Source organism: Girardinichthys multiradiatus, chromosome 6 (genome assembly GCF_021462225.1).
Source record: "Girardinichthys multiradiatus isolate DD_20200921_A chromosome 6, DD_fGirMul_XY1, whole genome shotgun sequence".
Classification (NCBI taxonomy): domain Eukaryota; kingdom Metazoa; phylum Chordata; class Actinopteri; order Cyprinodontiformes; family Goodeidae; genus Girardinichthys; species Girardinichthys multiradiatus.
In genome coordinates this window covers 21149376-21176656 of record NC_061799.1, presented here as the reverse complement: position 1 = coordinate 21176656, position 27281 = coordinate 21149376, and the positions used below count along the sequence as shown (strand labels likewise).

General features: G+C 38.7%; 3 protein-coding genes across 6 annotated transcripts; 2 read left to right on the top strand and 1 right to left on the bottom strand.

Annotated features, from left to right (window-relative positions):
• Positions 1 to 1783: 1783 nt before the first annotated feature.
• On the top strand, positions 1784 to 26886 carry dhrs12lb (dehydrogenase/reductase (SDR family) member 12-like b). 2 transcript variants are annotated; one of them, XM_047367912.1, is made up of 12 exons: positions 1784 to 3227; positions 3869 to 3968; positions 5539 to 5701; positions 23716 to 23849; positions 23931 to 24013; positions 24086 to 24181; positions 24292 to 24373; positions 24455 to 24516; positions 24654 to 24758; positions 25845 to 25935; positions 26341 to 26478; positions 26607 to 26886. In XM_047367912.1, the coding sequence occupies exons 3-12, from the start codon at positions 5676 to 5678 to the stop codon at positions 26789 to 26791; spliced, it is 1002 nt and encodes a 333-aa protein (XP_047223868.1). In that variant the 5' UTR covers positions 1784 to 3227; positions 3869 to 3968; positions 5539 to 5675; the 3' UTR covers positions 26792 to 26886. The 2 variants fall into 2 exon arrangements, with proteins under 2 accessions (XP_047223868.1, XP_047223867.1); XM_047367911.1 differs by lacking the exons at positions 1784 to 3227; positions 3869 to 3968; positions 5539 to 5701 and adding an exon at positions 22360 to 22576.
• On the top strand, positions 9236 to 12361 carry scg2b (secretogranin II b). Its single transcript, XM_047367910.1, has 2 exons — positions 9236 to 9349; positions 9810 to 12361. Exon 2 carries the CDS (start codon positions 9828 to 9830, stop codon positions 11571 to 11573), a length of 1746 nt encoding a protein of 581 aa, XP_047223866.1. The 5' UTR covers positions 9236 to 9349; positions 9810 to 9827; the 3' UTR covers positions 11574 to 12361.
• ap1s3b (adaptor related protein complex 1 subunit sigma 3b) lies at positions 12450 to 22220 on the bottom strand. Of its 3 annotated transcripts, none has more exons than XM_047367914.1 (6): positions 22069 to 22220; positions 18483 to 18661; positions 18216 to 18324; positions 13938 to 14075; positions 13163 to 13224; positions 12450 to 12995 (listed from the first exon to the last, which is right to left on the bottom strand). In XM_047367914.1, exons 1-5 carry the CDS (start codon positions 22069 to 22071, stop codon positions 13183 to 13185), a joined length of 471 nt encoding a protein of 156 aa, XP_047223870.1. In that variant the 5' UTR covers positions 22072 to 22220; the 3' UTR covers positions 12450 to 12995; positions 13163 to 13182. The 3 variants fall into 3 exon arrangements, with proteins under 3 accessions (XP_047223870.1, XP_047223871.1, XP_047223872.1); XM_047367915.1 differs by lacking the exon at positions 22069 to 22220 and adding an exon at positions 21847 to 21988; XM_047367916.1 differs by lacking the exon at positions 13163 to 13224 and having other exon boundaries at positions 22069 to 22218.
• Positions 26887 to 27281: the final 395 nt, after the last annotated feature.

The following is a 27281-nucleotide window of genomic DNA, read 5'->3' as shown; positions in this document are numbered from 1 at the left end:
GGTTCACGTGTGCTCATCCACTCATGTGCATCAGAACAAAGCATCACTTCAGCCGTTGCGGAAGATTCAGAGGATTCACAGCCGTCGTTCAGGAGAGAAATTTAAAAAAAGAAAATACCGAACATCTATTCCCATGAAAATAACTCAATTGTACAAGATGCAAAAGCAATGGCAAGTCTGGTTTATTGTGCTAATGGGTTTCAAACTCTTTCTTGCATGTCCTCCTTCAGAAGCAAGGGAATTTGATTATCCCAAAGCAAGAATATTTATAAATCACTATTTATTATACAGATAAAATAAAAAGAGAGAATTTCATTAAAAATACTTTTGTGTTTGTTCATTTAATTATCTTTACTACATTTCCTTTGTGTCCTTTATGGATCAGTTCCAGTGACAGTTAATGAGTTAGGACCCAAATGGAAAACTGTGGTAAAAAATTGATAATATTATAAACTGAGCTTCTGATGCATATGTTACATGTATTTGTTTATTAAAGAAGAAAACAATGGCTTTCTAAGCAAAGAGACAGCAAAGTGATAAACACTATCATGAAAAATACTTAGAAGGAACGGGGAACAAAGATGATGGCCTTTAGCTTTGAGCTGAGGCCAAAATAAGCAAGACAAGAAAGAAAAGAGAAAAAGTGAAAAAGTCAGTGTCAACAGACAGACTGTCTAATCAGAAATGTGCTGCAGAGAAGCTCAGAGAAAGAAAACACAGGAGATAACTTCTGGATAGAAACTCATAAACTCAGTGATATGCAATAAGGCATAAAGGGAAGGTAAACAGCATGTGACTAAAGGTTTCCTGGCTTCCAGATGCATAACTATATGTTGGTTTAAGGTTACTGGTGAAATCACTATTAAAAAAGAGAGGAGAAAAAGGAGGATGTGAACCTCTCAAACTGTGGCCTAATGTCAGATATGTTCACATTTTGACTCATGACAATCACAAACATCAATGTGTTTTGTTGGAATTTTATGTGTTTCGCCAACACAAACTAAAGTACAGTACAGTCTCAGTCAATTTGTTACATTTAACAGAGTTTGTTCCAGGATTGCCAAATATGTAGCTCTGTCCATCCTCCCATGAACTCTGACCAGCCTCCCTGTCCCTGCTAATTAGAGTAGTTTCTTCCATATGTTTGCTGTGTCTGCCACATGGCTTATGGCAAACTGCAAACAGGAGTGACTTTTCTTCAGTAATGATTTTTTTTCTGCCACTCTTCCACAAGGACCAGATTTGGGAAGTGCATAGCTACTGATCACCTTTTCACCATATTTGCCATCCAACATTACAATGAGTCTCTTGGCTGCCTCCCTGATTAATGCTAGTCTTACCCAGCATGTCAGTTTAGGTGGACAGCTATGTTTTTGTAGGTTTACATAGCGCTATACTAATTCCAGTTTTTGATGACTGAACTGAACAGTACTTTGAGAGTTGTTCAAATCCTCAGATGTTTTAAAACCTAACCCTGCTATAAATTTCACCGACCCGTCAGTTGTTTTGATGCTGCTGGTTCAGTAATGCTCTCTAACAGAGGTGGGTAGAGTAGCATTAACATTTAACATTAGCATAACATTTGTACTCAAGTAAGAGTAGCAATACTTCAATATATTTTTACTCAAGTAGAAGTAGCCAATTAAAAAGCTACTCAAGTAAATGTTTGATCATAATGTCTAATTTAATTTGCTAAAATTATGTAATTAGACTGACAAAAACATAAAGCCAGTAAGGTATTATAAATATGTTTTTTTTTTTTAATGGGTAAAAAGGATTAAAACATCTTTATCATATTTAGGCAAAAGGAAACACATTTCCAAATGGATTTTTTTTCATGAAGCAATACTTACACTAGTTAGAGCATGAGTATACATTAGAACAGTGCAAAATACTTCCAGTTATAATACATACTGTTTACTGTACATTCGCTTGACCTTCAAACAGCTGAGCAGATACAAAATAACATAAGAACAAACTTGTTTACATACAAAAAGTATCGCTTTAAAATAAACTGTAAGGATGTTTGTATCTGGTACGTTTTTGGATAAGAGTAGCTCTATTTCAAAATAACATTACTCAAGTATAAGTAAAAAGTACAGGGCAGTATAACTAGAAATATATATTTTTCTTTCAAAAGGTAACTCAAGTAAATGTAACTAGGTACTCGCCACCTCTGTTCTCTAACAAACCTCTGATGCCTTCACAGAACAGCTCTATTCATACTGAGGTTACATAATAATACACAATCAGACTATTTACCAATTAGGTGACTTCTAAATGCAGTTGGTTGTATCAGTGTTAAAGGGGCTGAATACAAATACACAGCATACTTCAGGTCAGGTCATTTTGAAAAAACGCAAAAGATGAAAACCATGTATTACTGTCTTTCCATTTACAGTTACGCTCTACTGAGTTACTTGTCTATGACACAAAAAAAATCCCAATAAAATACTTTGAAGTCTGTGGTTGTAAAGTGATAAAAAAGTTTAAGGGATGTGAATACTTTTGCAAGAAAAAAAAACAGTGAGCTGGTTGTAAACAGAAGTATCTTAACAGACAAAAACCGACTCACAAGTTACACGTTGAAATTTTAGCACAACACATAACAATTGGCTGGATTTAGTCATTAAGGGTTTTACAGTAAAAAAATGTATTTGGTTTGATGATTTTAAACAAAAGGAGAGACAAGGTGATTACTCCTCAAAAAAGCAATGACAACTCATGTAATTAGGGAGATATTGAATCCATTAGGCTGGACTTCAGCTGCATTCTTGCATGGACAATGACAACATTGTTGTTCCCTCTCCCTTGTAGGTCTGAACCAGGAGTTTCTCTTTCTGTCCACTCCTTTGTGCTAATGGCTCAGCCTACACATTGTGGCTCTAATCACTCCCATCTTTACACCTGAACCACCTGCCTCCTGAAGACAAGAACCATGCATTCACTGCTGTAATTGGCACATTGGGAAGTAGGGGCTGGGTGGTTACAACCGGGTGAAGAAAAAAAGTAATGAACGCAAGCCTTAGGGAAAGTGTCTGGTTTAAAAAAAAAGTGAAGACTCTAATGAAGGAGACAAGGACACAAACCTGTGGGAAGGAGATGAAAATGGAGGCAGATGAAAAGCTCTGAGGCACTGTCACCATGGAGACATTGGCTGTAAAGATGTCTTGACAACGGGCATGCCAAGCTTCAGGCTCTTGTGGGTCGAAAAGGAGGTGAAAGTGGTGGGTGGCCATTTTTTTCTCCCTCTCATGTGGTTATTTATTGTTTTTCGTGTTTCTTAACATGGAATTATACGACGTTATTAAATTTGCAGCCACACTATTCAAGGTGAAAAGCTGGGACAAAATGTTGAAGTGTTTTCAAATCCTCAACTTCAGCTTCTTTATGACTCATTGGTCCTTGAGCATATTTTTGAAGCTTTAAAGCCACACAGAGGAACAAATAGCACAGTTTTATGAGTGTGTTTGGCTTTTATAAGCATCTGGTTTGACGCATGTCTTTGGTGTTATTCTCTCCTCCACCGAAAAGATTGACACAAAGGTAAGCAAAAGCAGTATACTTGGTAAACTGCAGATACACCATGAATCCCTGCAGATATGCTTTGAGTTTATGATCAATGGTTTAAGTAAAGATTGCACAAACATAAAGTAAAAGAGAGAGAGAGTGAAGTAACATCTGAAAATTGATAATATCAATTTAACAATCCTGGGAGATTTAAGTAAAATAATTTTTCAATTAAAAATGAAGAAAACACATTTTTCAACTTCAGAAAAAAATGCAGGTTTAAAAACATGAGGTGTTCTGTGAGGAACACATTTTTACACCTCCACATTAACTAAGCTCCAGATCTTTATCTTTTCAGATGTTGTAGGGTGATTTGAATCAGGTTGTACATGCAAGTAACCCCTCAAACATCTTGTTCCTGAAGACGAGGACTTTCAGCAGAGCGATGTCAGAGACAGGTAGGTGGATACAACAACAACCAGACTGAAGCTATGTTAGCCAAAGGGGAAACGACTGGCTTTCAGAAGGTGTTCTAAATTCTTTCTCAGAATACAGTTTTTTATTGACATCAAAAATGGTCCTAATTAATTGCCTTTATTTTGTTCAGTGCGTTATGCTCATGACTTATTACATTTCTTTGTCAAACTATGTCATAATTACATTTCTTTCTGCAAACACTATTGTGAGATTCTATTTTTGAGACAACATTTAATATTTCTCTGTTGAACAAATCTGTCTGAATAGAATTAGAGGACTTTGAATCATGAAACCGCTTCAGACAGATAGATAAATGACATAATTATGTGTTTGGAAGAGTTCTTGGAGGTTTCTGGCAGAGCTTTTGTTTACTTCTGTATATAATAATGTGAACCTAGTTCTCATTAGAACAGCTGAGGGCAGATAGATGCCACTTGTTTATTGCTACAAGTATAAAGTTCCTCAACTGTTTTGTTGTTATATGCAGAAAACTAAACCGGTGGGTGAAATGGAAACTAGTGTTGGGCTTTAAGCAGTAGAGTAGCTCACCCACAGTTATAAAACACAATTTAGCAGCTTTAGTTTGCTGTATGTGAACAAAGCACCCATGACCTGGAATACCATTAAAGAAGCTATCTCTGCACTCGTTCGCATATCTGGTTACGATGTGCAAAAACCCTTTTTAGCAGATGCCTAATCTCACACTGAATTTTTTGCAGCACGTCTCTAACAGATCCACTGCAACTAGCATCCTCTTCCCTATGAGTGGTGGAAAAATATAGCAGTTTTAGTGTTTTGACTGACATTTTGACCCAGAGAAAGGGGTCTAGTTCAACCGGAACTAAAAGTTGTATAGAATCCACAAAATTTGTGAAATAGCCTTTTTAGTGTGCATTCAGCCAAAAGTGAAAAACCAAACTACTGATAAGTAACATGGTAAAATCAACTTGTAATATTTCAAATCAAAGATATGACATTTAAAAATATATCATTGTAAAATCCACTATACTCATTATTAATCAGAAGAAGGACTCTCTGCTTTATTTTTTTCCATTCTTCGAAAATGATGAAACCAAATTACTTACTTTTCAAGACTATCCAAGCATCCTGGTAGACATTTTCAGTCAAGTGACCCATTTTTCTTGCAGCCATTTCTTGATTTATGATGATCAACACACAATAGCCTTACCCAAATGGCCTTTTTTTTCTTGTCTTTTTCTTTTGGAAGAGTGTCTGAAAGGACTGGGTGTCTTGGTCACCTTATATTAAATCCCAGGGAAGCGGAAAGTCATGGGTTAATGACTAAATATTCCTCAACATAATAGGAATTGTTAAGGGTTCCACCAATGGTGGCAAAGGTGAGTTTGAAGGGGAGGTGATGAAAGGCACAAAATCAATAAGAATGAGTGAACACCTTATTTAATTCATATGATTTTCCCTCTACTCTGCTGTGATGTTCATTGATAAAGATGAAGAAGTGTAGACAACGAATGAGACAAAACGGATTCAGTAGCACCAATTACTAAAAACCTTGTTTTGTTTTTTCACGAGTGATGAAGTGAGTGGTCCACAACGATGCCCACAGACAGCCCATCTCAGCCCCCAGAGAGGAATCAAAGATTCATCCAGCAAATCTTCCACCACAGGGAGCCTACTGAGACATGACTGCAGAGAAACAGTGAAATTATATGTGCTACTTGGGGAGTGGAGTTAGGTAAATAACAGACACAACAAATAAAAATAAAAAAAACACATCTGAATTTTGTCTAAAGTAACTCAGCAGATGTTTAACAGCTTGCCACCTCCCATGACTCATCCAAAGACAAGATAATGGCTGATATATGCGTAAAGAAGTAGCACATCTCCAAAAACAAAACAAAAAAACGTATACAACAATATGGCAAATTATGCTTAGCTAGACATAAAAACTAATTCTATCTGCTTGTGTATTTTTACACTGTGTAAACTATAAATGGACAACTCAGAAACTTGTAGTCATTTATTGTTGTCACAGCTACCAATGTGTGAAAAACATCCATCACAGTCACTCCAAGACATTTTCATTAGTCACTGTCATGATCTGTAAATGAGCTGTAAGCTATTTGCATTTTAGTGTGTGTGGGTAGGAGAAACCTTCTAGTTCAATAATATCGATGGGAGACAATGGCCATAATCACTTTCTTAATAAACCAAGAGGATGTCATGTTAATGATCAGTTAGAGGCGTGAGTTGACTGTAATTGTGGAGTGTTCATCAGTATGAAGGCTTTTTCTGAATGGAGACGTATAAAATCAAAGGATCAATAGAGGAACTTCTAGTATAAAGCTTACAAATAAAATACCATGCCTAACATTCTCTGTCTTTCTCTACCAATTACTTGATTACCCTCTCATTCACACAAGATGGATTATTGTGCTTCATGTCGGGAAGCTTTCTGTGGCTCTTCAGCCCAAAAGGGCAAGCAGGTAAAGGCACGATCAATTAAAAAAAAAGCTCCTCCAGCGTTATTGACGTCACCTTGGTCAAAATGCCATGCTGTGATTGCCCCTGAGGAGGCAGTGGAAATATTAATCTAGCACCTTTTGCTTTTAATATTTTAGTAAGCATGGAGGGAAACTTGGAACACAGAAAACATGGAAAAGATCGTGAAACAGTCAGAGCATGGCACATATGGAGGAGCACTTATGTGTATGCACGGTGTTAGAAGATCCTGATAGTGGGAATCAATTTAGAAGCTTGATACTTGAGATCTGGAGTGTCTACAACTTATCTTTCTGTGCTTGTAGGGCAATAATGGTGTGTTTTATTTGTACTCTGAAGTTGGATTTTCTGAGTTCTCAGTTAGAAATACAACAAGAACACACTCTGAATTTGGAAATACAAATAGGAAAGTTGTAAGTCTAAGGCTGTATTTGCTTTGCCCAATTGGTCAAAGGTTGGGTCTGGGAATGACATCACGCCCGACTTGAGCAATGTCTGGTTGCAAGCCCCAAAAAAACAGTATGATTTCTTTATTGTTGTGGCACTAACTATCAAGACAATAGCAATGTATTTTTCTCCATTTTATGTGTTCAAACATTGAAGGATAATTCTTACAATTCTTTCCCTTTCCTTAGGCTTTAAACATGCAGTACCCGACTTGGGAAGAACAAAATGCACAATTTGAGCAGCTCCAAGTTCAATGTAGATGTTGTACATAAATTGTAGAAGTTGCAGGTATAAACTATTTATGAGCCCTACTGGTAGTTTTTATCTCGTTAAACCAATGCCACACATAGTTCTACATTATGAGAACATGTTCCTTTAGTATGTGAATGTATAAAATAGAGAAATACAGCATAAAAAGCTTGTTTTTTTCTTAACATTTTGCAAATCCCACTGGTTTTCCAACTTGCAACTGATTATGGGTTTATTTGTACTTGACAGTCAGATCTTCCAAGTTCTCAGATGGAAATGCAACAACCACGGGCCCTGAAATCAGATATTTGACAAAGTAAGTTAGGAGACTGCCGAGCAGCCTTGACTTTCTTATCCAATATGGCTGCCACACAAAATGTAGTAAAAGCCCAAAGTGAATGAGGTCAGTGATCTGTATAATATTGTAAAAAATTACAATTACCTTGATGATATGATGGAAAAAAATTCCATTCCTCATTCAGGTTTTAGCTTTTCTTCTTCTCTAAGCTTAATCAATTAAAACGTGGGACACGGGGTTCAGGCATGATGCTATCTCTTACCAATTTACTCTTACAATGAAATCTTTTAAAGAAAGAAAAGTATTTTCTACCATATTTGTCATGAATGCTTGATTATTTCTGCACATAGCTATCTAAATCATTGAAAGTGAAGTCACTGTTTTTGTGGTGAAATTAATTTTCCACTCATTTGTTTTAATGCCTGTCAACTCATTTTCCAGTATGAATTTATGAAACGTTCTCATTACTAAGGTAAGCTACTTCTGAAATGGACTTAAAATTACTTTCTCTGCCGGTTCTAGGGGGTATAGGAATCTCGACAGTTCCGGTGTTAACCTCTATTTTTGTTTTTAGTGTCAGAACGCATAAACTGGAGTAAAATACGTCGCTGGCGTTTTGCATTTCAAATAGTAGTTAGCAACACAGTGATTAGCAATCCCACTGGCTTTCCAACTTGCAACTAAGACGTCAGGAGTGACGTCATTCACATCCAAGCTCGGACTTCCGAGAAAACTCGAACGCAGCATAAGGCAAAATATTAAGAAAAGCAGCTGGCATCACAAAAATAAATCTTATCCAAGTGTATTTAATCATTAAGAAATGAAACACACTTTAGCAACATTAAACGAAACGTACACATAGGGTAATTTTAACCAGTGTGTTTGACCCACAGCTACAGACGGTTATGATAGTGATGCAATGGTGATCATCACAGATGTTCGCTGGAAGATATTAAGCGAAAGAGGTGTTGATTACATCTTTTGATCCCTCCATAAACCATGTCACCGCCCATTCCTGACCTTTAAACGGCAGCCGGCGTGCTGTGGCCCCTTTATCTGGTCGACCTGCGGAATGCCGGGGTTCTGGTCCCCAGCCGGCGGGAGGGTGTTTATCACCATCAGCGCAGAGAGGAGGGGATGAAGGGTATATAGATAGGCTGCTGGACTGCGACAGCAGCTTCGCGGTGCGTTGAGCCTGTGAGTCATCGCTGGATAAGTTAACTCTTGAAATGCCACGATGCAAAACAGAGAAAGATAAGGTAAAATTTCATTTAATCATAAATGCATCAATACGTGTCAAAATAAATCATAACGAGAGAGAAAAAAAAACAAAGGCTGTTAGAAAAACATTTAGTGTTAAAACAGCAATGTTTCACAATACAATATATACTCAAAAGCATAGAAAGAGCGTATTTTAAAAAGGTAAAATAAGATATAAAATTCAATCAAGATTAATATTATAGTAAACATTCAATTACCCTACTGTTCACTTATGCCGATTAGCAAAACCTGAGTAGGTGATTTTAAATACCACAAAGTCTGAATATTCACACAAATATCCGCTTTAAATGAGACAAGTCGCAGCTTTCCTCCAGATCGTTAAAAATCTTTACATTATAGCATCTACAGAAAGGTGCAGTGCTGCAAACAGCACACAAGGTCTATTTTTAATACAGCAGACTCGTTAGTATGCCATACCATAAACCTGAATCATTTATTGGGACTTTTTAGGAGCAGCTTTTGCGTGTGTTGTTTGATGACGCGGTGGTCATGTGGTGCCTCATATAACAGGAGGAGCTGTCCAAGTGCTGAAAACAGAAGCGAATCAGCACCGTTCCTGAGGAGATGCCATACACCCTCACTGCTGTCTGAGCTTTATTACCAAAGGTAACAAAAATAACAATGTTTTCGTTTTACCCATTATTAGTTTATAAATATACTTTCTGAATGTATTACGCTTGATTGCTTTGTTTTTGCGCGTTTTCAAATCAGACGTTTCAAGATACTAACACGCTTAGTCTAGAATTAGTGTCTAATACACGTTTCTGCTTACAGGCTGTTAAATGCGAGAAGTTTTATGTTAGATTTTATAGGTTACTAAACAGGTGTAAATGTAATGCTGAGGTTGCCCATAACAACGCAGGGAGTGAGTCATCCAGTGATGTACATGCAACGCACTCAGCATCACATCATTTAATTTGCGGAGCGTAACTCCCTGATGTGAATACAAACCCTGGATCAAAACACACAGGGTAGCGCGCTTTTGCGTTAGAGGTTAACTTAGTACTTAAAACGCATCTATCCCTACCGATCTGATTCCTAAACCTGTTCTGATCTCGTTTTACAGGTAATAAAATTGCCTATAATGCTGCATTTCCATCACAAGTTGCCCGCGGAGGGAGCCGTGGTCCTGCTCGCCTTCCTTCTCCACGGATGCGCCGTGCACACTGCATCTCTCCCCCGCCAATACAGGCTCCGAGGCGGTGAGAACGAAGGGCAACCGGCTGCTTTTTCACCCAGCTCCGATATGATCAAAGCTTTGGAGTACATCGAAAACCTGAAGCAGCGAAACGGGGACCGATCTGAGCCAGTGGATTACGACGAAGTAGAAAAATTCAAGATTCTGCTTCAGCTCGCCTCGCAACAAGATGAGGTTCCTGGGGACCGTCAGCCTGCCCCCAGCATCCATGATCAGGGCATAACCGCTGGACACTTGATGAAGGCGATGCTCAAGACTCTCCAGGATCAGGCTGGGAAAGATCCCAGGAGTGGCCGCCGAGCGCACAGGCACCACACCAAAGACACTGAAGCACCGGAAAGCCCACCAGCAGACTACGGTAATTTCCCCAGACCCCACAAGAAGTATCCGCTCATGTTTGAAGATGAAGAGAACACAGACGCAGCTAAGCGCGCAACAGAAGATCTGGACGAGCAGTACACCCCCCAGAGTCTAGCCAATCTCAGATCCATCTTCGATGAACTGGGGAGGATGGCGGCAGCCCCCGGACAGAAGAGAGGTGTGTTCGGAGATGATGGAGAAGACGCTTTTAGTCAGGATGTGGCTGGAGGAGAGGACTGGGTCCCCGTGGAGGAGAGGGAAGAGACTGAGGAGATGGTGAACAGGAGCCACGAAGAGATGGATAGAGCGCTCAATGAACAGGAGGAATCAGAGCGGGAGGAGATGCAACGCCGTGCCAACCAAAACCAAGAGGATGCTGATGATGACACTAAACTCGTAGATTACTACCTGTTGAAGGTCTTGGAGATGAGCGATCAGACGCAGAACAGGGATCAGACCGGCGATCAGAGGAAAAGGTTGATCCGCCCCTCCATCGTGGATCCCCGGACAGTGAAGGAGCTGTTGGAGCTTTCCCTCAAGCTCCACGTTCCTCCTCAGGACCTTATCGATATGGTGCTCACAGAGGAGCTCAGGAAGCTCCACCGCAACCCTCAAACCTTAACCCGCTACACGGCCGGACAGACCCCCAAGATCAGGTACTTCAGCCGCAGGCTGCCGCTGAAGAGCAAGCCCGCCCCCGATGACATGGACAGAGAGGACTTTTTGGACATAATCGGGGTGGAGACCATCAGCAACGAGTACCCCGTTGTGCAGAGACCTATGAAGGTCCCCTCATCCACAGACAGAATCTCAGCAGCGACAAGCCGTGTTGCAGTTCCGGTTAAAACCTCACCCCCCTCCGGACGCCGGGAGAACCTGTTCTTGTCGGAGCTTAACAAGATGCCCCTGAAGCGTCAGGCCGACGCCACCGATGACGACGATGAAGACGGCGACGTAGAAGACGAGGTGACAACCTACCTTGCGGCCAAAATCCTTACCGAGTACCCAAACACCATCACCAAACGGGATACCCAGGCGCAGCAGAAGGGACAGTTCCCATACGAGCTGTACGAGCGCGCCATGAAAGACTACATGGATCAAGCGGACACTGAGACACGGCCAGTGGCCAAGAGGGAAACCGAGGAGCAAACGGAGGAGAAGGCGAACCCCGTAGAAGTGCAGGGAAAGGAGGAGGCGACGGACAAAACCTCTGCTCCGCAAACCGCGAACGAAGAGGAGGAGCGCCTTGAGAAAAAAGCTGCCGGGATGTAATCTGATCCCCCCTGCAAGACGCATTATTATGAATATGTAATATTTCTACTGTCTCAGAAATAACGTTTGGTGGATGTGATCTAGTTTACACATTTCTATTATATTAAATGAACTATAGCTGGTATTAATAATCACTAACTAAAATTATACATATAGTAACTTTAGAAGTAAAATGTAATTTTACCAATGACTGTCCCTACTTGCTGCAAGAACATCCTAGAAATATTCTACTCGCACCACAGGAAATTAAAGGTGCAACTGGTGAGGCAAAAATCTCATCTGGAAAATGTGAGCTCTCAGTAAGCCTAATGAACAACTACAATCAAATCAGACAAATTCAAGTCGTGTGATGTTAAGTTTACATTTTATGGTATTTGCAACAGCCCTACAGTTTAACCAACAGAGTAAAGGTTAAAAAAAGGCTTATTTTTATCGATGTAGAACTATTTATTAACATATGTGAATATAAATGTAAATTATTAGGTATCAATCTGAATGGGCCTTTGAAAAAGTCAAGATTTACTTGAAAGTAATTATTGTTCATCAGGGCTGAAGGCAAGTGTTGTGACTCTTCACAGCTTCAGGGTCAGTGGATTTTATGTTATCGAGTAATTATTTCTAAGTCTAAATATCAGACCGTCGCCTGCCTTCTAACCCTTTCATACTGCAAAGCTCTGTGTCATTGGCCTAACAGTGGTTGTGCTATGTATGCTCATTTTTAAACCATTTTGTACATGTTCAACGTGTGACCGATCACAGATGAATAAAGCATCAGATGTATTATTTTTCTTCTTGCTGAGCTGTGTTGCCTTATTGATAAACGAAAATAAAACACAAACAGTTTTGAGAAATCGTGAGACATAAAAAATAACAGCCTTTTTGTATCAAAATATACATTTTAATCATAAAATGCACACTGTAAAAACTCACACGAACAGCTGCTCAATATACCAGCCAATAACCTTAAGCATCATTAGGATTTATAGATTAAAAATATTAAGAAATACTTTATAATTAGACATTTTGCTGGTGAGAAAAACAATATTGTGTAATTTTGAGTGAAACATCTGAGTAGCACACTTTAAACAAAAGTTTTTTTTATAGTGAAAATATCTTTGAAAATATTAAACACATGATTTTAATATTAGTGAAACACAATTATAATTTTCAAAAAGAAAAACAAGCGACCAAAACCATCCTCTATCATCCTCTAATTCGATGTAATTTAAATTCAGTATAAACAAGTAACAAAAGTAATCCTGCCCATTCCAAAGTAAAAAAAAAAAACAAAACAATGAAAGCAAAGTCATTTTTAGAAACTTCATGACCCGTTTACATCCAGCCTGTGGAGTCCTCCACGATGTCAATGTCCTCCTTTTCCATGAGTTAAAACGCAGGTTTGCTCATATATTCCTCCATGGTCTGAGAAGAAGGCACATCAAAGAATAAAATATCAGCTTTTTGTTTAAATTATAAACCTGCCAAATAATACATTTAATCTTTTAATATTCACAGGCACACGCCTACGCATCACCTTCATTTCAGTGCCAACACACAGCACGTTAACTAACACAAGCAGAGCATCTAACCTGTCTGTCCATATTCAAGGTCATCCAAACAGCTCCACCTCATACCACTCACTGTGGTCATCCTGAAGCGATAATGGTCAAAATGAATATTGGGAGGCTAGACTGCACATAATCCAACTCTAGATTAAAAGTGTTAGTCAGCCCTACTCAGAAGCACAGGACAACACACCCAGTTAGGTTATAACCATACCACGCAGAGCCATGAATGCAGAGGAAGGGGTGGGAGCAGGAAGCATCAGGAAAACACTAAAGTTTACTCCAAATTCCAGCAGAATCTGCCTCTCGCTTGCAATAACCCTGGCTGAGGAAGAGGCAGATATTCACGCTAGAATGGAGGGGCAAGACAAACAGCAACACAAGCACAAATCTATGAAAAAGGAGGGACCTCTAACATCCACAAGTCCTTAAGCTATGAGGAAGGCAGGACACAGCAGGGACTGAGCTGCACCACTATTAAAGGAACTCACTAATGGAAACTAACTGCACTACATTCACTCACTGAACGTACACTCTCATTTCAGAGCACTTAAAGGAAGTGTTGATGCTGAGAAATCTTTAAACACCCAATTTTGTAGATTTGGATACCCCACAACCACAACTTCATCAAAATCAAACAAATAAGGCACGCACACACACAAAAGAACAAATGACCATCTAAAAATGCGTCACTATTGCTTTAACAACACTGAGGCATGCAACAGATGTTACATGCTCACACAGCACCAGAATAAAAAAACTATTTTGGTGTGTGTGTCTGTGTGCTCATGCATCTTACCTCTTGTAACATGTCTGAGGATTCAATGGCGCGGTTCACAATCTGTTTAGAGGTTTCCTGTATCTCTCCTCCCATTAAAAACTCATCCAGGATAAAATAGGCCTTCTCAAAGTTAAAGATTATGTCCAGCTCACACACCTGAGCAGAACACATTTATAAAGTAATTATAAAAAAAAATTATTATAATTACTGCATTATAATATTTAAAATATAAAAAAGTAAATACAATGTCAGCCACATTATTTATTGACACTCTACTCCTTTTAAAAGACGTTTAAACAGCTTTAAAATAAAATAAACTTTTGTTGAAGCAACTTTATTTCAGTGAGAAGTTCGAAAAAAAAAACTTATTTGAGTACATTTAGTAAGGGTGGGGGGTAAAAACACATTAGCAAATAATTGTTTTTAATAAATTCATAGATGGCACAATTATTGGTACCCCTTTTAAACGCATGCTTTCTTAGGTTGACTAGACTAATACGTAATCCATTACTTTCTGTTTACCAGGTGTGTAAATTTGGTGTGACACAGTGGCTCATTTTACTAGGTGACAAGTTGGGTCTCCAACTCCAAACCTCAGTCACTTTCCTGTAACTTCTAGATACATCCTTCCTCCAACACATACAAATAAATGGTAGAATTACCTCTTATCTACTTAATCATGTTCTGCAAAGGCCTGGAGATGGGCCATCCATTTAATTCAAATGCGTAGAAAAGGGATGCCTTTAGAAGTTCCAGGATTGTGGCCGTTGTGGACTGGAGTTGGAGACCCCTGCATTAGACATCATCTACAAACCATCCTGTTGTTTAGATGTGATGCCAGCAAAAAAAAAAAAAAAAAACCTTTTCTATCCGACCATCTCAAACCTAAACATGGAGTGTCTTAAACTACTACTACTACTACTGGGGGTCTAACTAGAACCGTGTGTTATGGTCTGAGCTATGATCGAGCTCTTGTGCAGCAAGCACCTCAGATCTGGTGTTAGAAAAAAGATGAATATGTGGAAAACAACCGTATACCAACTTTAAAGTATGGTAGGCAATAGTACATTTTATTTATAGGCGCCTTTCTTGACACTCACCTTACACCATGAAACGATATACAATATTTAATTTTTTTTTTTTTTAATAAAGTAAAAAGTTACAATTTAAAATAGACACACCCCCAACTATGCAGCTATGATCAGAGGGAGTAAGCTAGTTAAAACAGATGGGTTTTGAGTTTTGATTTAAAATGTGGTAGTGTATCTGTGTTACATAGATCAGGTGGGGGTGAGTTCCAGAGCTGGAACGTAGAGTGACTGAATGCTCTGGCAGGGGCAGCAGTAAGATGAATAGAGGAAGAAGATCTGAGGGTGCAGGCGGGTGTAGCAATGTGAAGTAGGTCAGAAAGACAGGGAGAGGCGAGGTTGTGGACAGCTTTGAAGGAAGAGTGTTGGACCAGTTGTAATTTATGAAGGGTTTTATGTGGAAGGTCGAAAAGAAAAGAATTACAATAATCTAAACGGGTGACCAGACTGTGAACAAGAACAGCAGTAGACTGAGGAATGATAGAAGGACTGTGGAAGACGGAAATAGGTAGACTGAGTGATATTGTTGACATGGGAGGCAAAAGAAAAGGGTGCTGCTGAGGATGCCACCCAGACTCTTTACCTGAAGATGGGGAAAAATGGAGGAGTCATTGATAAGAATAGAGAAGTTATGAAGTTTGTTTAATGTAGAATTTGTGCTAATTAAGAGAAGTTCAGTTTTATTTGAATTTAATTTAAGGAAGTTTGAGGGGAACTAGGATTTTATTTCAAGGAGGCAATCGGTAAGGGACAAAGGTGGAAGTATGGAGTTGGCTTTGGTAGAGCTGGGTATCGTGCATAACAGTAAAAGTGAATATGATGTATGTGCAAAATCAAACCGAGGGGAAGAAGATAAATGATGAACAACAGAGGCCCCAGAACAGAGCCCTGGGGGACACCTAAGGTGACGGGGGACTGGATGGGAAGTGAATGATTTTAACTGTAAACATTATTATTATTATATTTAGTCATCATTGGATCTTTCAACAGGATCAAACAAGAACATAGGGTAAACTTAGAGAAATAGTCCGCCAAAATCTAAATAAACTCTCTTCCATGGCCATCTAAGTTCCCCCAAGTTAAATCCACTAAAAAACCAGGGGGTGAGTTGAAAAACATGAGAGAAGACCTAGAGCTAGGGCTGGGTATCGATTCAAATTTCAAGAATCGATTCGATTCAAATTTCAAGAATCAATTCGATTCCAATTCTCAAGATTTAGAATCGATTCTTATCGATTCGATTCAATCCAATTCAATATTGGATTGCTGGTGTTACATTTTTTTAAGCTGTTACCTGAATTACATGACAATGTAGTTATGAAACATATTGATACTAGTATTATATTAACATTCAAAAGTGAATTAATAAAGTAATGGTAGTTAATGGTGGCTGTAAGGATTAAACTATCTTACTGAATGTCGTAACAGTTGCTATCACAAATATGCTATAGGGCAGAATACCCAAACAGATCCAGGGTAGAAAACAGAGCACACCAGAGATATCTACAGCTGCTATTTGGACACTAACCTGGTAAAATATGACAGTAAAAATTCACCTTAAAGATGTTTCTGTTAAATACAAATGCACTTTTATTTTAATTGTCAATATAAACAAAACCTGACATTCTGAGCCAGGGTTAAGGTAAACAAAGTGCTGGTTTCAAAATAAAAAGTCATGACACTGTATATAAATAACAAACAAAAAAGTATTGTATGTAGTCTAAAAAACAAAAAGATGCAGAACAGTTTACCATTTGTGTAAATCTTCAAGTACTTAAGTATTATTTAGTTGCCTTTAAAGTGCAAAAATGTAAACTTTGACGTGTAAACTTGAATTCTATAAAGAAAATACAAAGGCATTGCCTTTGTAAGTACAAACACAAATAAATTGGGACGTATTTCCACAATATTTCACTTCTACTCGGCATGTCTTGCAAATCTCCTTGCTTTTGTCCACTCTGAATCCGAAATATTGCCAGAAAGGGGCTTTGAGTGTGTCGGGCGTTTTTAACGCCAGGGCTTGGCTAACATTACCCGAATGGCCCGACACCATGTTAAAACTCCGTCTTAGGCCCTGTCCCAATACTCGCACTTCCATCCTTGTGTCACTGAATTGCGCGATCCCGTTGATGGGTTCGAGTGTGTCCCAATTCTCCAAAGTGGTCCTTAGCCCCGCCCCCTTTGTGCCCCACATCCGCCCTTCGGCGAAGCCCGCATCTAAGCGGACTTCGCCAAAGTATATTACCCACAATTCACTGCTGCAGATGACGTTCTGAGCAAAAACCAATCACAACCGTCAACGTAACCAGCCATCAAATCGGAATAATAAGAACTGCGTAAACTTTAGACAGCAAGCCGACAATTTTTTTTAAAATTGTTTTCCAGGCTCAACATTGTAAGAAACCACTGGGTTCAGAGTGACTCTGGGCAGTCAGTAGGCCATAACACTGAAGTTACCTTTCAAACAAACACTGGCGCAGCGAGAGTCTGGTGTATAAGCCTCCTTCTCTTCCTGCACTTTCTTCTCCTCAAAACAATTGCTTGTTGCAGTTTTAAATCGTTTTTTTAGCAGCAAGACTGTGAAAACAGCGCCGGTTCCTGCCCTTTTTGATGTTGCAGTTATGATGTAATCCCTACTGTCCCAATTCTCCAATTTTGCACGCTTGTGACCTGCGCACTTCAACCCCTACATGCACTTGTACAAAGTAAACACTTCATAGAGGGGCGTAGGGTGTAGTGTGGGTATTGGGACAGCAAACCCGCGTATGGTGGTGTTCTCCTTATTTTTCTTTTTTTCCTGTATCGTGGCGGTTGGCAAACAGCTTTTTGGTGCATTACCGCCACCTACTGGAGTGGAGCCGGAATTGCTGGCTCACACATTAAAGCTCACAGTGGAAAATGCACTTTTAAAAAAAAAGTCGATCTTTGGTTATATGAATCGATCTTTAGGAATTAATATGAGAATCGATTCAGAACTGGAAAATTTATTTTTCTTAACACAGCCCTACCCAGTGCCCTGAAATATCGTAAGAGATCTTGCAAAGACGAATAGTCAAAGACTGTTCTCTCTGCAGACTCCACCCACGTGAAATGTTCTACTGGCAAAAGGTGTTGTACAAAGTAATGACAGCAGGGATGCCAATATGTGTGGCTGGCACTGTATATGCAGCTTAAAAGGAAACTTTTTCATAGATGTAGAGTGAAATACATTGCCAAAGTATTTGTCCAGCAGCTCAACATAGCGGTGAATAATCTCCAGGGCCAACAGCTCATTATCTTCGTCCTCCACGCCCAAACAGAAATATAAGCTTGCATACCTAACAAGAAGAGAGAACAGACACGTTTGTAGGTGGTGGTGGACAAATATTACCCAATATAGCTTAACTATCAGAGAGAAACACTGTAATAAATCCACCCGCTATAACCCCTCCACAAATTTAAGCCGCTTGAGCAGACATGTGACCACATGACTCACCTCTTGTAAACAATCTTCAGGTCTTTCCACTGAAGGAAGTTGCAGGTGCGCGGTGGCCTTGCCAGGACCATGGTTGTCATCTCCCTTATAATCTTCTTCTTCTCACGTTCTGACATAGCTGTGAACCACTTCTGCAGACGCAGACGCCCCTGGCGACTGAAGAGCAACAGGAAGCGCATCTAATAACACAGACCCAGTAAGCAGAAGAATTTGTTACGTCTGAATGATCAAAAGCGAAGCACACGTCAAACCTAATATAGCCACGATTAGTTATTCACTCAGTAATAATGGGTTAATAAAATATAGCTGATTGAAGGCTCACTACTAATTCAGAACCACACAAAGACTTGAGCCCCGCTGGCGGTCCTTTGGGATCTGTTAGGACATTTGAAAAATTCCACAAAAGACCACAATTATTCATCCCCCTGGTAAATTTTAATTTATTTTCATTCAACCAAGAAGTTTGTTTCCAATTGCAAATAAGCCAGACATCTCTAAAAAGACAATAAAACAATGTAAAGGAGTGTCAATTTTGGATAAAATATGTTTTATTTAAATTTTACTAAAAATGGAATGTCAATCATTTACACTCTTCTTAATAATCAAAAGGAAAAGATTTTATTGCCACTGTAGCCATCGAGCCCTTCTTATAATTGCTGGCCAGCTCTTTATTGGCTAACTATATTTGAAGCTGGTGTACTTTACTTTTAGTAACTTAATTTAATGCTGCTTTTCATTTACAAAATAATGCAGTTTCTACACCACTGCATTCATTGGGTTATACACTTTTACATGGCTGTTAAATGTTTGTTTTCATTACAGAACTTTAAACCTAATTATACTTTAATGAAAACACTGAACAAAGCTGGCCCATGACATAAGCAATCTAAGCTGCTGCTGAGGGTCCCAGGGCCAGCAGAGGGCCCCCAAGAGTGGTCAACTTCTCACACAACACAGATGTCTGCAGTTTAAATTTGCAGTTACGTTTATAAACATAAGAAATTGCAAATTTAAAAGAATTCAGTATTCTACAAATTGTTTTATTAATTTAATAAATGTGGAAGTTGTAACTATGCCAAGGAAAATATTGATAATTATGAAAATAGTTACAATTTCATGTTACTAGCTCATTTATTAACGAGTCTGTGCTGGTTCATGCATCAGTAAATGATCATTTTCCATGTATGGTTGTAAGGACAACTGATTTCCTTCCAGGCTCTGCTGAGTCTATATTAAAACACTGTACTCCCAGATAAAATGAGTAGTCAGAGAAATAACCTTGACTTCACAATTTATTAACAGCAACTTACATAAGGGTTGCTCCAACTAGGCATGATAACTAATGACTTGGACTGTAATAATTCCTTGACAAAAATATTGACACAAAGTTTAAATGAATTTGTCGTTTTCAATTTCTTCAATGTTTCCAGAAAAGTGACAGTTGTGGTGCATGAAGCCCCCTGGCTGCAGTCAGCGGGGGTTAGTGTTGAGTTTTGTGTGGGCCCTCTGTAAGGTCAGCTAAGTCCAGCAGCTGTCATTCCATATGACCATCTGAGTAATAATTTCAAAACGATGATGTAAAAATGATGAAACGATGACCAAGTGTCAACCTGACTTCAGAGATGGGTAATAACTATATATTTAAATAAATTACTCTTTGAAAAGAATGTACTTTTAGGAGTAGTTTTACTGCATGCTACTTTTTACTTTTACTTGAGTAATATGTTTGGGAAGTATCGCTACACTTGAGTAAGATTTTTGGCTGCCCTAACCACAGCGAGTAATTTCACTGACTGAAAATCGAGTTTGTTGTAACACAAAATGCACCAGACACAGACACACACCTACAGATTATGTTACAGCGAGACGTTCTGTTTGTACACAGGCTTTGTTGGTTTAATGTTATTTTCTATCTGCTGAGCTCGTTGCACCATTTGGAGGTCAAGTTAATATAAACAGTAAACAGTATAGTCACTGGAAGTACTTTGCACTGTTTAAACATATATACATTGCCTACTTGAAGTATTGGTTACATGACTATGATGTTGAAAATGTTTGATTTAGAAAAGTGTTCCTTCTGCCTGAATTTGTTATTCTGCAACTATATTATTTTTCCACATAACTTCATATTTTTGTCTGGCTTCATCATTTTTAAATATTAAAATCAGATCAGTTACTCAATTGTTGAGTAGCCTTTTAATGAAATATTTTTTTTACTTTAAGTAATTTCTTGGATGGTCTTTTTTTTTTTTTTACTTGAGTAAAATATGTTGAAGTAATCCTACTTTTACTTGAGTACAATACTTGGGTTCTCTACCTACCTCTGCACAATTTATACAAACTTTTTTCAAAGGCTTAAGAGGTCTGAAGTATGGGCGTCCTTCAAGTTAGGTTATGATAAACGGGAGGTCTGCTGCGTATCATTTCTGTGATTCACAGCAGCACAAACACAGTTATATGATATTTGAAGAGACAACATCCAGGGGCTACTGATGAAAAGCTAAAGGGTACAACAAAACAGATATTTCTCCTTTTTTCTTGTAAAAAAATAAATAAAATGCATATTTTGTCTCGGTTCAAACTCATCATATTTTTTATTAAAACAGGCTGAATGTCCAGACATTTTCATAAATATATAAATAATCAGGATTTCAATGTGCACATTTTTTTTTTGTGCTGGACTTGCACACAGTTTCTGTTTACACTTTTGTGGCAGGAACAAATTCAATATTTTACAGTTAAAAGGAAAAATATGTTGTGATATAATAAAAAAAAATTGTTAGAAGAAGCTTTAATATAATAAATAACATGAAGTCAATAATTCGAGAGTAAATCCAAACCCTGTGATGTTAATTGTTGACTTAATGGTAAATTCAGAAATATAGGGTTTTTCAAATGCACAACATAAAAACAATCAAGCTTGGACCATTCAAAACAGATATTACTGATGCTGTGGTGGCTTGACTGGAGATAAGATCCAAATCTACTTGGGGCCCCATATAATCAGGCTGGTCCTGGTCCTGAATACCCTTTCCCCACCACAAAGCAACACAGACTACGGAAAACAATGACAGAATTGAAAAGGGCCTCAATAAGAAGACATACCAGTATTTCCAGTGTTTAAAAACAGTCACGAAATAACATTAATATAACAAAAGCTAAATTAGCAGCATTTTTCTTACTGTACAACAACACATTTTAACATTAAGCATAAAAACGACTGGTTTTGTGAGTGTTCCTTGTCACCCAACAGGCAAATTATTATGTAAAGTATTAAACTGCCATACGGGCGGGACACCTACAGAAAAGTGACGAAACCTGTTTCAAAGAGTGCATCGGCAGGTATAGGAAACCAACACCTTACCTCCGCCTTGTCTCAAAATTGGACCAAATTCCATAAAACAGAGCAAATATCACAGCTTTTTGGAAGCCAGATTAGAACAAACCCGCTACGATGTTCAAGGAAGTGACCAAGTAGCAGGGTCCAGAGTTAGCTACCTGTTATCAGGTGCGACAGGTGAACAGCAGACTGACGCCACTTTTCAGCCACGGTCATGCGCACCAACCAGCCTTTAAAAACACTTACCATTTTGACGCGGGCGAAGAGTTACAAACACTACCAAAAAAATAGAAAACATGCACTTTAACCCTCACAAAGGGTCAAACTGTCCAGCTGAACACATATCGGTCCTACTCGAAATGCCAACCAGCGAGAAAAACCCCGTTTAACTCCGCCCTGCTGGCCTCCAGAGGAGCGGTGCGTCATCGCAGCTTCAGAGCATCTGGATTGGTCACTGTACGCTCTGTGTTGCGCGGATCCGCTCAGTCAGGAGCACGCTGCGTGACATGTAAATGAATGAACTGGTGAAAGTTTAACTTTTGTGTGTCGGCGAGCGTGTTTCAGTGTTATTCCAACTAATGATCGATAGGGAGCAGCATATTGCTCCTGCATCTGATTCATGTGATGCCAATCTGTCTCAGTGGTTGTGAAAGGAACAGGGGGGAACTGGTCCATTGCTCTGTTGTCCACTTCACATCATGTCTCTGTACCGAAACACCATCTGGTTTTTGAATGGGATCCAACAGTACACAAGGTAAGTAGCCACAATATCGCTTTAATGCTGCTCTGAGATCAGGATAAATATCAAAAATATGCTTATTATAGGCTGGGCTGTTAGTTCTTACTGCTGGCAAACAGAATTTTGAATTTATGACGACTCAGATGTATTTCGTCTAATTATTCTGTAATTGCAAATGTTGCCTAACTGGCAAATCAAAAGACTGATTACTGTGTGGCACAAATCACAACACCAACTGGCCTTTATGTGCAATCACAATAGTTCTATTGACAGCTCATGTGGCTTGAGGATGACACATCTCTATGGGAGCTAAACAGTGTAGATTGTCAGTCTTGGAGAAGGTTGTTTATGAGCAAGTTTTAAAGTTTTTATTGACTTGTTTTTAGCTGTAGCTTGTTTTTTGTTGTTGTTTGTGATTTCAGACCTGACTTCTGTTTTTGACAGAGTGAAACGTAATATTCTTTTATCTTGTCTGGAGTTGTGTTTGTATTAAGGGCACTGAGCTCGAATGGTTTTGGTCCTACTTGTTCCATTTATAGCACTGTGAAAAAATATTTTGCTCCCTACAGTACAGTATTTCTTCTGTTTTAATATAAGCCATTTTTAATATAAGACCAAGATAATTTGAGTTAATCCGAAATGCAAATTCCAAATGATGATTTCATTTATCAAGGAGAAAGAAAGCCATCCAAACCAATCTGGCCCTATGTGAAAATGAACTCATCCCCATGTTTAATCGTGAATTTAGTGTGATTAACCACTTTTTATAAAGCTGGGTTGAATTTTACTAGCCACACCCAGGCCTGATTCCAGCTAAACATGTAGAATAATTAAATCCCTTGACGAATTTCAAATGCAGGACCAAACCTCTGGAACAGTCTCTACAAGTAAGATTTGTCCAGGACAATGAACTTTAAAAAAAATCTGGTTTGATTATTTTGATACTTTCTTTACTTAATTATTGTTTTATACAGTATTTTCTTTTACTCGCTTCACATACTGTGTTAGTTTTCTTTATAATTTGCCTATAAAGCAGATTTTATGTGTCAAATTTGCTCTACAACTGAAAACATGAGTGAATCTTTCACCTTTCTCTTAAAGTAATCAATACTCCTTTGATGCAACCATTGATTAGTATGTTTCCTTTCTTACAGAAAGGGATATGAAGCCAAGTCTAAAGACTTTGAGACCAAGGACTTTGACGTCTCTGTTGTTGGGCGATCTTACATGATCACTGGAGCCAATAGTGGTATTGGCAAAGCAACAGCCATGGCTTTAGCCAAGAAAGGTAGCAGCTAAAGTGTTGCACTCTCTGTCACAATATGGTGTCATTCTGTTACAAAATATAGAATGATTTGTTGCTGCTCAGGTGGGACAGTCCACATGGTGTGCAGGAACAAAGACAGAGCAGAAGAAGCCAAGTCAGAGATTGTTTCTGAGTCTGGGAACACAGTGAGTGACTTAGACTTGAACGACCCTTACATCAAATTGCCAAAAAAACTTACAATACTTTGGTTGTTGTAGGAGGTATACATCCATATCCTTGACATGTCCCAGACTCGCAAAGTTTGGGAGTTTGCTGAGGGCTTCAAGAAAGAGTATCCATCCCTGAATGTCTTGGTAGGCATTCGTTTTCCTCCTTATTCATTGCCATACATATTAATCGCAAATCTTTTCTTCATTTTACATTGAAAGTCTAGTTTGATGAGTGTTTTAAAATAATGTGGCAGATAAACAATGCAGGCTGTATGATGCACAAGAGAGAGCTGAATGCAGAGGGCCTGGAGATGAATTTTGCCACCAACACCATGGGTGAAAGCTGATTGTAACATACAAAATGTGTCTTCCTACGGCACTGCAGTCTTTCAACTCACTTTATTTTCTTTGCTTCAGGGGTGTATATTCTCACCCAGACCCTCATACCACTTCTACAGAAGAGCCAAGATCCAAGAGTGGTACGATTTCATGCATAAATACTCACAAACAGAGTCTTCATCTGGATCATGTGGACTGCATAATGCCACTTTTGTCTGTGCTTTAGTGGCTGTTGTCTAACCACACTGCTGTTGCTGTTTACTCCCTCGTCTGTTAGATCACTGTGTCTTCAGGGGGCATGCTGGTCCAGAAGCTCAGAGCTGATGATTTGCAGTCAGAGAAGGCCCACTTTGATGGCATCATGGTCTATGCACAGAACAAGGTAAGACAAGGAGAATATTTATACCTAAGAAAGGAGGTGTTCATAACTCTTGAACTTCTTCACATTTACAGCCACAGACCTCAATATATTTTATTGGAATTGTATGTGATAGATCAACAAAGAGTGGCACAAAATTGTGACGTTGAAGAAGAATGCAGAGTTTTTAATTTGTTATAGTTCTTCTAATGAAAATAGCTCAGGCTCCATCATATTACATGAGTAGTGTCCAGGAAAATCTTTCTGGATCCCCAGGCCTCTAACTTCTTTCTTTCCAGCAACTGGAAAGAAAGTACTATAGTTACCTTCATCCATCTTCCTATTAACTCTAACCAGCTTCCCTGTACCTGCTGAATAAAAGCATTCCCCTCAGCATGACGCTGAAACTTCAATGCTGTCTTAGCTTATTTGTGGCAAACTGTGACTTCTTAAAGCTTTAATTTAAATAACCTGTTTCTTCTTTCCAGTCTTCCATAAATCCATATTTGTGGAGTACATAGCTAATAGTAGTCTTGTCAACAGATTCTCCCACTTGAGCTGCAGCTCCTCAAGAGTTACCACTGGCCTCTTGGCTGTTTCTTTAATTTATGTTCTCTTTACCTGGACTATAAGTTTAGATGGACATCTATTTCTTGGTAGATTTGCAGTTGGGTTGTACTCCTTTCATTTTCAGATGATCTTCATTCCTGATCTGCCTAGAGCATTTGTATTTATACAGGGAATACATTATGCACAGGTGGACCGCTCGGTAGTTGTTTGCACTATATTTTTTAAAAGGGTATCAGAGAAAAGGGGCTAAACATGAATGCACACCACATTTTAAGATTTTTCATTGTAAAAAAAAACCACCATTATTTTCATTCCACTTCACAATTATGCTGAATTTTGTGTTAGTGTATCACGTAAAATTCCACCAAAATACACTAAAGTTTGTGATTGTGACCAGGAAAAAAGTGAAAAAACTCCAGGTGTACAATACATTTGACAGGTACTGTGTTTTGTTAAGTAGAAAGATTCGATTGGAAAGATATAAGGAGAGATCTGGATGTTTTATTGAAGATAACAAAGTGTTGTTTCGTTTCTTTTTAGAGACAGCAGGTGGTGCTAACAGAACACTGGGCTAATGTCAATCCTATCATTCACTTTTCTGCCATGCATCCCGGCTGGGTTGATACTCCAGGTACTGTCTCAAAACAGTGCACAAATATCTCAAAATGAGTTCTTCCTTCTTTTAAGACCTCACCATTTAGCACAATGTGTGATCCATCAAGTCTGTTGATGTAGTTAAAAGCAGAAAAAGTGTGAAACATCCATTCATAAACACAATGGACACAATCAGAATAAGCAAATAAAAAAAATGAGTATGCAGTTCTTTCTGTCACATTAATAGTTGTTGACAAACATTTAAATTTCAGGTTCCCTAAGAGTACCTTCAAGATATTTTTGTAATCTTATTTTTCTTTTCATTTATATTCTTCCTTCCTTATGTAGTGCTTTCCTTATGTAGCATCTTTTAAATAACCAAACATTTTTCGAAAATTTCTATTTTGTGCAAACATTTTATCTTTCTTTGTTTTGTTTCCAGCTGTTTCTACAGCAATGCCTCAGTTCCATCAGATGATGGGGGACAGATTGCGCAGTGTAGACCAAGGAGCAGACACAGTTGTTTGGTTAGCCCTGTCCAGGGCTGCTGCTAGAAAACCCAGTGGGCAGTTTTTCCAAGGTGAGGTCAACGACAGAAGGCAGTCTTTATCAAATCAGAAAAAGTACCTTGCATTTTTCTTCAACCCTCTTTAATGAGCTCAGACGTCATCTGTTATCAAGTCTTCTAACGGGTTGTTTTAATTTCAGATCGTAAACCTGTTCCCAAGCACCTGCCCCTGGCTTGGACTCACAGTTCTGCTGAAGAGATTCATAGTTTCATAACTCAGCTGGAGAATCTGGCCAAAGCTGTTCAATCACATGATGTAGATCCAGAAGGCCACGTGGACGCTTCCACACCTGTTTGTGTGATCTATGTTTCACAGTGTCACTGACTCATAAAAATGTTATTTTTATGTTTTAAGTCGTGTACAATTTCCATTCAGAAAAAAGATGTGCACTAAATAAAGTTATTCTTAATAAATGAAAATCAAGTTCTAATACCTTCATATCATAGGCAAAAAATCCAGAACCTATAGGCGATTCTTTTTCAAAGTCCCAATAAAGTTGCTTTTTTATGCATGTGCAGTCAAAGGACAGTCGACCCCCCGTGCTTGATGATGAGGAGGCCTGTTTTACATGATTTATGTGGGGCTGCACTGCACTTTTAAGCCCAGAATTGAGATAATTTCCTGTATCTTGATTGGTTGGGATGGCAGCCGAAGGAGAACGCCTAAGCCGCCATCCATGCAAAAAACGTTTATATGGGAAACCTTTGACCTTTCATGTAAGCATGTTTGGTTCTGTATTGGCATAATTGTTTAAATACAGATACTGCAAACAGTGATAAATGGGAACTACTGGATATATTTCAAGCTAAAATAA